Raw genomic sequence first — 10,572 nt, forward strand, 5'->3', positions numbered from 1 at the left:
CACTGAACTACTAACCCACAAGGTCAGCAGTTCAAACCTACCAGCAACTCCTCAGAAACCCTATACAGGGTTGCTATGAGTTGGAAACAACTTGACAGCACTTAACAACAACAACAACAATATCAATAGACTTTGTGCAGCTTGATCACAGATTGACTTTTTCACTTTTAAGGGAAACTGTATAAAATGTGTCCAATTCTTTGGGTAATATTTAAGTTGTGAACAGCCATAAAACCCATGCCCACTGAGTCAATTCCAACTCTATAGGAGAGAGGCGAGCTGCCCCCACAGGGTTTCCAACACCTTTAAACCAACAGACCATCACATCTTCCTCCTGTAGAGTGACTGGAGGGTTCCAACAGCCAACCTATCAGTTAACAGGCACGTGCTTAACCACTGTGCCACCAGCCACAGAAGTGACTGGGCAGAAGAAAAAGGCAAAATGCTCTAATGCAATCACTTTTGAAATGAAGCTGACAACACGCACTACTAAGTGCTGGTGTAGCACTGTGGGTTAATGCACCAGACTGCAAAGCCATTTGAACTGCAAGATCGGCGGTTCAGGCTCACCAGCTGCTCCTTGGAAACCCTATATAGGGTCGCTATGGGTCAGAACCAACTTGACGGCACTTGACAACAACAACAACAACAATAGATTACCATGAAAAAATATATAAGAGAGCTTTGGTGTTCATGAAAATATCACGTGGCAAAGAAAATGGAAAAAAATACAAATATAGTACAATAATTAATAAGGCTCTTAATAAAACCAAAAGTAACCATACTCCACCAAAAATATCACAACATTAGTAAAATGGTGTGGTAAAACAGCCAGCAAAAAAGTGATTGTTGAGTAATTTAGGTCTAAATTCAGCTATAATGAAAATACCAGAACTTAACCATTGAGGTCATTAATTACATTTAAGTGATTGCATTAGAGCATTTTGCCTTTTTCTTCTGCCCAATTTCTCTCTTGTTTATGCTATCAAGGCCCACGCAGACACCAGATTTGTGCAGGCAAACCAATTATAGAGATGATGCCAAAAGCATTTAAATCAAATGTGTTAATAAAGCTCCTTCGAGTTTTATCACATTTTTACAGAACGTCTTACATCTTAATTCTACAGACTTTATTTCTTAAATGACTTCAGTTTTAATGCCACTTGCAGAATATGAAGTCATGACGTTAGCTCCAGGAAACGAAGTTTTTCCATATTATCAACAAATCTCCATAGAGTGTCCAGGCAATTTGCTCTAGGAGACGGAAGTCAGTTGTGGAACTGTTGTTGTCCCCAAGAAAAGAAAGAGGATAAATGCTCAGTGTCTAATTACACAGCACAAATTTCATTTCCTAGATGTGTATTCTGAGAACATGGCCGAGGGGTGAGGTCTGGAGCCATAACTCTGCCATTTGCTCTCTGTAAGCCTGAATAAGTCTTAAGGACCTTGCAGTCTATTTCTATGTCTATAAAATGGGAATAAAAAATACCTCTCTGTCACAAATTGAATTGTGTCTCCAAGAAATGTGTGACAACTTGGCTGGGACATGATTCTCATTGTTATGTAATTATCTTCCATTTTGTGATCTGATGTTATTATCCTATATGCGATAAATCGTAACCACTATAAGGTTGATGGAGTCCTGGTGTGGCGCTGTAGAATAAGCACTGGATTGTTAACCACAAGGCTGGTGGTTCAAACCCACCAACCTCTCCTGGGAAACCTATACAGAGTCACTATGAGTTGGAGCCAGCTCAACACTATTTAACAGCAGCAACAAATGAAATTCATGAGGCAAAATTAGAGGCAATATGTTAATGAGGCAGGATACACACCACAGGTTTAGGCTGTATCTTGAGTCAAACTCTTGAAATATTAAAGATTTAAATTAAAAAAATTAAACAACCAAGCTGAGATCAGAGGGACCTACTACCATGAAGAAAGGAATGCCAGGAGTGGAGTACTTCCTTTGGACCTGGGGTCACTATGCTGAGAATCTCCTAGACCCAGAGGAAGACTGATGTCAAGTGATCATTCAGAGGTGCCTTAGAAGACAGCCTTGACAATCTGTTTTGAAAGATTTGAAAGCTTAGAAAACCCTATGGAGCAGTCCCATAAGTCAGAATCAACTCAACAAGCAGCTGACAACAACAACAATAATCCTCATGCAGAAACTCAGGGTGAGGGGCCCCAATCTGACCTTACTGATGCATACACATTCTTCACTCAAGTGATACCCGGTTTAATACAGAAATCTCTAAGCAAACCTACATGTTATTAGCTAAGTGTCATTATTTCACAGGATATAGGATCAATTAAAATGATTTAGCATCAAACAACTTAAAAATTCCCATTTTCCATGTTTCTATTTGATTTTAGTCAACAGCATGTCAGCATGAATTGGGAAATCCGCGCATAATATTTAACAATTGTTTACATGTTGGGTGGAAGACTCGTTAACAACCTGCTATATGCAGATGATACAGCCTTGCTTGTTGAAATTGAAGAGGACTTAAAATACTTACTGATGAAGATCAAAGACCACAACCTTCCATATGGATTGGATCACAATGTAAAAAAAGAAAAATCCTCACCACTGGACTAATAAATAACATCATGATAAACAGAGAAAAGATTGAAGCTGTCAAAGGCTTCATTTTGCTTAAATCCATAATCAACACTCATGGAAGCAGCAATGAAGAAATCAAATGTCATATTGCACTAAGTGAGACTGCTGCAAAAGCCCTCTTTAAAGTGTTCAAGATTAAAGATATCAGTTTGAGGACTAAGGTGGCTCCTGACCCAAGCCATGATATTTTCAATTGCCTCATATGCCTGTGAAAGTTGGACAAGGAATAAGGAAGACCACAGAAGAAGTCATGTATTTGAGTATAGTGCAAGAGAAGAATATTGAAAGTACCATAGACTGGTAGACAAACAAGCAGGTCTGTATTGAAAGAGGTACAAGCAGACTGCTCCTTGGAGGCAAGGATGTCAAGAATTCGTCTTTACTTTGGACATCTTATCAAAAGGAACCAGTCCCTGGAGAAGGAAAGCATGCTTGGTAAAGTGGAGGGTTATTGAAAAAGAAAGACCCCCAACTAGATGGATTGGCACAGTGGCAGCAGCAATGGACTCAAAGGTAAAAACAATTGTGAGGACGGCACAGGACCGGGCAGTGTTTCTATTGTGTCTAAGGTTGCTATGGGTTGGAGACAACTCAACAGCACTTAACAACAACAACAACAACACATGTTTGATGAAGGAGTGCTGGTGTCCTAGTGAGTTAGGCGTTGGGCTGCTAACCACAAGGTCAATAGTTCAAAGACACCAGTGGCTCCACAGGAGAATGATGAGGCCTTCTGCCTCAGTAAAGATTTACAGCCTGGGAAATCCACACAACCATCACCACACATTTGGTGTGCCCATAACTAATCTTTCTTCACTTTTATCAATTTGTGATAGACAGCTTTGGGAAAATTAAGGTTCAGAGAAGGTCTATTGTATGTATGTGGGGGTGGGAGGGGTGCGGGTAGCATTTAGTGATTGTTAGTTTCCCAAACAAACTAAGGCCAACTCAGTTTTTTTTAAATTCTACTAGTTTGATGTCGTCCAGGGAACCTGTCATGATTCTAAGGGAAAGAATCAAGGACACTCTACCAAGACATAGTTTTCACATCAGATTCTTTGCCATTGGCCTTTTGCTCTGTCCAAGATGGAAATGGCCCAGGATTTCATGAAAGGGAATAAACAGGCTGTCTAAGTACCACTCTGAAGCTATTCAAAAATCTAACAAAATCAAAGCTAATGTTTTTCAGCTATTATCACAGCAATACTAACTTTATAAAGGGGGATTTAGAGTTGAAAAAGAAGGAAAATAAACAAAGGAAAGAAATATTGAATACATGGGATTCTAGGAAGCAAAAGAAACAACTTTTTGTTTTACTCACATGTGCTGCAGGTTGTCGTTTTTCAGAAATGCTTTATGAGCCACAAATTTTAATCCAGAATCCACGATGGTCCTATGAAAACACACAGTTACAAATGTATTAGAACTAACTGGTGACAGACACCCACTTGACCAAAACTGATCATAAGAGAGCTCTCTGAGAGAAAACATGCCAGCCTGGAATACTCACAGATTTTTCAGTCCCACATAAGCGTCAACATCATCTTCGTTGATGATTTCTAATCTTTTCTGGTTTGCAATGTAACTGCAGAAAAAACAGAGTGAAAATCAATGACTCAGCAAGGCAATGACAGATGGCAGAATGGGTAACCTCACCTCGGTGGCCGAGCCAATTCCCTCACACCCACCCTGACCCCACCTTTGCTTTAATACAGTGAAGGAAGCAAAATTGAGTACGAATGAGAAGAAAACACAATTGACCAAGGAGGCAGGTTCAATTTTTTCCTAATCTTTTACCACACTTCAACTAACAATCTCAGTTTGCTTCCCCTGTGCACAGAGGTGAAATTAACTTGAAAATGCATCTACTATCTCTCACAAAGTGTTTCATTCTTATTGTGACAGACACAGGAATCCTGACGTCATCACTTTGCCACAAAATTTGCATCTTGCCTCACATTCCAAGATCAACAATTACTCCTTACTCTGACCTCTGAGGGCACTGAAGTAGATTTCCTCTTCTCCTTTTTCTCCTCCCTCTTTTCTTTTTTTGGTCCAGCAGCCCCTCCTATGCCTTCATCAAATAACACTACCAAGGATTCCTTTGAGGAGCCACATTTCAAAAATCCTACAGTGCACTATCTATAGGAGCCCATCTCTTCCCAACCCCTCCCTAATCACCTGTGAACTGGTGACTCTGGCTGCACAGAGAACTCCACCTCCTTGTCCAAGATCGTAGGCTTTAAGATGGGCATGTGACCTGAGATATACCAATGAGAACCTTCCCTATGATTAAAGAGATGGACACTAGGAAGAGAGGGCTCTCTCTTTCTCTGGGATCAAACGTGAAGGTTATCATAGGCCAGATGCTGCCCACGAATGAAGTCAAAAGGAAATAGAACTAAAAAAAAAAAAAAAATGTGAAGAGTAACAAAACCTGAAAATGCCACTTAAGTCCTGGATCTAGCTAGTTCTGAGGCTAGAGGCCACCAATCTAAACTAGTTTGATCTGGATTTATGTCACCTGCAACCAATAAATCCCCAGAAATACAAACACAAAACTAAATGGAAACTAGAAAGACCGACAGGAAAAAACAAAAAATAAAGACAGACAGACTGATTACTACAAGAACAAGCAAGTTGCTCGCCCAGGAGACATCAAGCCAAGTGGTCGGGTCCCCTCAGGACAAACCCCCTTCCAAGACTAAGACTCAATGGGAATACACACTCTGATTGGTGACCACATTTGTCACCAATAAGGGGAAGTAAGGGAAAAGCAGCAATGAAGCTGCGAGCTAAGCCCTACAACGTTTAATAGACTCGTGTGAACCCAGGTGGAGACCTGGTCGGCCAGCAGTATGGCAAGACCTGGGGACTCTTGGGCCCAGAGTCAGTGACATAGCCACAGAGGACTAGAGTGGAGAGTGAAGTGTCCAGCTGATAATAAGAGAGGGTACATGCATAAGAACACCCACACTTGCAGATAAGATCCACTTAGCCTAGCTTCAATGACTGGATAATTGATCAGAGCTCAACCAGAAGAAGAAGGAAGAGGGAAAAAAGAGTAATCTGATACAATTTGATGAACTTGACCTACAGCTATGGATGCAGTAGCTCAAAAGAGGGAAGAAATTTTTACAGCAAGGATGATTCCCACTCCCTCCATACACAGAGTAGACAGGAATGAGCAACTTGGACATTGGCTACCCAAAATGGGGAGTGCAAAGGCAAGAAGTGACTAGCTTACAAGCTTTCAAGAGGGAGCCTAGATCCAGAGGGCATGGAGGAAAGTAGAATCTCCACTGAGTAGCATCTAATCTGTCTGGACAGGGCTAATGAAAGGAAATTCAGATAGGTCCCTTGTGGTACAATGGTGAATAATTGTTATCAGGGCTGACTGCAAGGGTTGGAAAAGTAAAGGTGGACATTTTGTAGCAAAAGGAGGGGAGTGATTGACTTTGCAGTCTCCCTTGGAACCATCAAGGGAGAAGAGCAGAATGCAAGACCCTACCCAGAGAAGCAGTGATGCCAGAGATGGAGGCAGAGATGATGACGTGGAGAGATGGAGTGGCCAGGGACTCTAGACCCAGAGAGGGAGAGGGGCTGTGTGCTGATGACTAGGGGGGGACAGGCTTATGGGGTATACACTTTGGTTGGTTGATGATGCATTGAGGGGATTATAACCATGGTAATAAAACAATATAAGATAGAATGAATGTATAAATTAATGTTCTCCCATGTAAACTATCACATAATTCACAATAAAACATTAAAAAAAACTAAATGGAAACTATCATATGGTTATCCTTTTAAGTTTTTATTGTGAATTGAGTGATAGTTGGCGTGGGAGAACATTGGTTTTATACTCATTTCATTGCAATGATTACAATCTCCTCTGTGTATTTGCTTCTAGTCTCTGTGTTTTTTGTTTTTTGTTTTTTGTTTTTTGTTGGGGGGGGTGTGTACACTAAAGTACTCAGGAATATATAATCATTTAAACAACCAATGTACACATTCTGCAAGCCCACCTCCTGGCCACCAGCATTCAGTCCCTCTCTTTCCATGAGTTGAGATTCCTCAGTTGCTCTTTCTCTCCATGTCCTCATCTCTGCCTCCATCTCTGATGTTGCTGCTTCTCAGGATAAGGCCCCGCATTCCATTCATGCTCTTCTCACTTGATGGTCCTAGGGTCCTTTCTTCCTGGACTGGGGGATTAACTACTCCCCCCTTTTTCTTACAAAACTTCTACTTTTACAGTTGTGACAGTCACAATTAGTCGTGATAACAATTATTCACGATTGAATCATAAGAATCTTATCCCCATCTCCTTTCACCAGACCCATCTAGACAAGGTAAAAACTATTCAGTGGGGATTCAACCTTCCCCTGCACACTCTGAAACTAAACTCCCTCTTGAAAACTTGTAAGCCAGTCACTTTGTGCCTTATATCCCCGCCTCCCCTTTTAGGTAGCCAATGTCTAAGTTGCCTGTCCCTAACAACCCTGAATACAGAGTGGACAGGATTGATACTTGATCACCATTGTTATCTTAATAGTAAAGTGCACCTGCCTTGAGCACTGTGCTCTTTTGAGGGATTACCTATGTGAGCTCAAAGAGGGGGCAGTGAGTTTAAGATAATGGTGGTGGAATAATTTTGAAAAGAATGATAGCACACTTGAAGAATGGAATCAGTATCACTGAATTGGACATGTAGAAGCTGTTATAATGTTTTCTTTGCCTATGTATACTTGCACAAAAAATATTTAAAACATTTCAAGCTATCATTCCATTTATAGAATTTCTAGTTCCTCAGAAACTCTATACAGGGTCTCCATGAGTCAGAAGCAACTCGACGGCACTTAACAACAAACAACAATTTATTGCACTACAGCTATATTTGAGTACTTGTCTAACCAATCTTCTTACATCACAACCTCTTTGAAAATAATTAGATTCTTTTTTATCATTTCAAATACACACCACAGTGCCTTGCCAAAGGAGGTACGCAAAGGGTGAAAGATGGATGCAAGGCTGGATATGGATGGATAGATAGAAGGGTGGATGGATGGATGGATGGATGGATGGCTAGACGGATGGCCAAACAACACTTCAGAAAGTTGTGCTAGGATTACCTTCCCCCTTCCTTTTTGAAAGAACCAGTGTATTCGATTTAACATATTTATGAGTCATACATTTTATTCACAATGGTCCGATGAAAATTCAAAACTGTATATATATTAGAACTACCCAGTGATGCCCACCTGACCATTGTTGTTAAGTGCCAGTCGAGTCAGCTCCAACTCATAGCGACACTGTATAGGGTTTCCAAGGAGCGGCTGGTGGGTTTGAAGTGCCGTCCTTGCTGTTCAAAATTACCCGGCAGTCCAGTGCATAATCATGCAGCACTACTTTTTTTTTTTTTTTTTTAAATCTTATAGAGGATAAAAGAATATCTGAAACAAGTCCTGATTTTTCACTTAACAACACCATACATAAGTCCTGTTGTGGCACAGTAAAATAAGCACGGGCCTACTAACTGAAAGAAGTGTGGTGCTGTGGGTTAATGAGCTGGACTGAAAAGTTGTTTTGAACCACAAAGTCAGTGGTTCAAGCTCACCAGTTGCTCCTCAGAAACCTTATACAAGGTTGCTATGCAATATAACTGACTTGATGGAACTTAACAACAACACTAACTGAAAATCTGGTGGTTGAAACCCACCCTTGCTCCTCAAAAACCCTATAGAGAGTTACTATGAATCAGAACCAACTCAATGGCACTTAACAATATTACATGTTGTTGTTAAGTGCCATCAATTCAATACCAACCCATAGTGACCCTGAACAGGATTTCCAAGGAGCAGCTAGTGAACCTGAACCACCAACCTTGCAGTTCAAATGGCTTTGCAGTCTGGAGCATTAACCCACAGCACCACACCAAGACCCCAGTTATAATATTACATAATACATATGTATAAGATAATACATGTATGTTATTGTATTTTTAATATTCTAATTCAGATATTAAAAACATATATACAGTCCTGCTGATTCAACATGAGCTGGAAATGAAAACAAAGATTAATCCATTGGGGAGAAGATATAGCCTCTAAAGGTCCCTTCAATCCAGTTGCAATAACAATAATAATTATGATGGTGATGACAAAACGTATGGTAGAAGGATTTAGGCACACTTTTTTTTTTTAAAGAAAATCAGTTTAAAGAATAAAATAAGCAAATGCTTCAAGGAAACAAAATTAAGCCAATGGAAATAGTTAAATAGGGACCCACATAAATATCACTGCCTGTTACTTAGGAAAGCCACTTCTAAGATGGAAGATGTTTCCCTAGCATGCCCCATCACCCCTTCTCCGAGGGCTTGGCACTCAGCAGACATACAGAAAGATCTGTTCCCTTCTCTCCTTCCACCACACATGGAGAAGGAAATAACAATTTTCAATAACTAGTTTTTTTTTTATGAAATGTTCCAAAATTATCACACTTTAGATACATTTCTCCAAGATTGTCATTCTCCTAACATTTTCTAGAGAGACCACAGTGACCTCAGCCTTCTAAATTATCTCACAAAAAGAACTGCCTTCCAGAGAGCCCTAAATCCTAATGCTGCTTTCATGCACTTGGCAGCAAAAAGTGTAGATAATGTGGGGAAGGTAACCTTTGGGGTCACAGTCAGGCCTTCCTGGTGAGCCTGTCCCCTTCTTACTGCTGACTTATGGCAGCTGTCATTGTTCTGAAGTTGCCTGAGAACTCTTCAGCTCACTGGCTCATTCTTGTCACCTTCATGTGTAAGTCAATATCTTTGGCTCAAATCATTGTTTTTAACTTTTCTTTCAGTTTAATTTTCTTTACTCTTCATCGTATATTTAATATATGCACAGCCCAGATGTATTCAATAAGCTACAATGAGTTAACATAAATAAAAATAGAAAAAATAAAGAAAAGAAAATCAAGGGTGGAGGCTAGGAATTAGGGTTAAGAGTGCATGTTCTAATGGCTGCTGCAAAGAGTTAATGCACTAGACCGAGGTGGAGTTTGGATGTCTTGGAAGAAAGGCCTAAAGATATACCCCTCAAATCAGATATTGGAATCCCAGGGGAACACATTTACTCTGATACAAAAGGAGTCATCATGAGCCTTGATATAACCGCTTTGGTTAATGACTTGTATATGAGGAGAGGGTCACAGCTTCCCAAATTACCCTTTGTAGAGCAGTCTACTCAATCAAGGAGGGATCTGGAAATGGAAATTAAAACAATGACATACAATGGTTGTTCAGATTGGCAAATTTATAAGTGTGACAATATAAAGGGTTCTCTAAGTGTGTGGGGAATTTCCTTCTTACATCGTTGGATAAAGTCTAACTTGATATAACCACTTAGAAGAGCAATTTACCAATATTCTGGAAAATCATACATGGGCACACTTTCTGACCCCAGCAATTCTACTTCTAGTTATTTATCCATTCACACACATACACATGTATACAAGAATATTCACTGTAATACTGTAAAAGGCAAAAGTTGGAAACAAGTCAAGTGTCTATCAATACAGAAAGAGGAGGGAAAAAAGGTGTGGTAAAGATGTAAGTTGGAATGAATCATATCCATATGTTTAAGCTGAAAGAGAGCTCTATGCTAAGTAAGAAAATAAATAAAATTATCTAGATCTCTATATCTCACACACACATACAACCATTTATGTGAACTTTTAAAACTACACAGACTACAATTACATATATGTTAAGTATAAAGAAGATTGCAAGGTTACCCCAGGAATGGGTCTTGGGAGAAAGCAACGTATGCCATTACACTATTTCTTTTGTTAAAAAAGAATATTGTTGTTGTTAAGTACCATGGAGTCGATTCCGACTCATAGCGACCCTGTACAGTGTTTCTGAGGCTGTAAATCTTTACAGGAGCAGAAAG

The 10,572-nt window shown here is 39.9% G+C and overlaps 1 protein-coding gene across 4 annotated transcripts in view; it reads right to left on the bottom strand.

Annotated features, from left to right (window-relative positions):
- Positions 1 to 10,572, bottom strand: part of NTRK2 (neurotrophic tyrosine kinase, receptor, type 2) — a 562,954-nt gene that overhangs the window by 506,177 nt on the left and 46,205 nt on the right. For all 4 annotated transcript variants that reach the window (XM_006875883.1, XM_006875882.1, XM_006875885.1 and 1 more), the window contains exons 2-3: positions 4,140 to 4,214; positions 3,951 to 4,022 (exon numbers count right to left, since the gene is read on the bottom strand). In XM_006875883.1, the coding sequence (XP_006875945.1) occupies positions 3,951 to 4,022; positions 4,140 to 4,214 (147 nt within the window). The remainder of the gene's footprint in view (positions 1 to 3,950; positions 4,023 to 4,139; positions 4,215 to 10,572) is intronic.

Source organism: Chrysochloris asiatica, unplaced genomic scaffold (genome assembly GCF_000296735.1).
Source record: "Chrysochloris asiatica unplaced genomic scaffold, ChrAsi1.0 scaffold00344, whole genome shotgun sequence".
Classification (NCBI taxonomy): Eukaryota; Metazoa; Chordata; class Mammalia; order Afrosoricida; family Chrysochloridae; genus Chrysochloris; species Chrysochloris asiatica.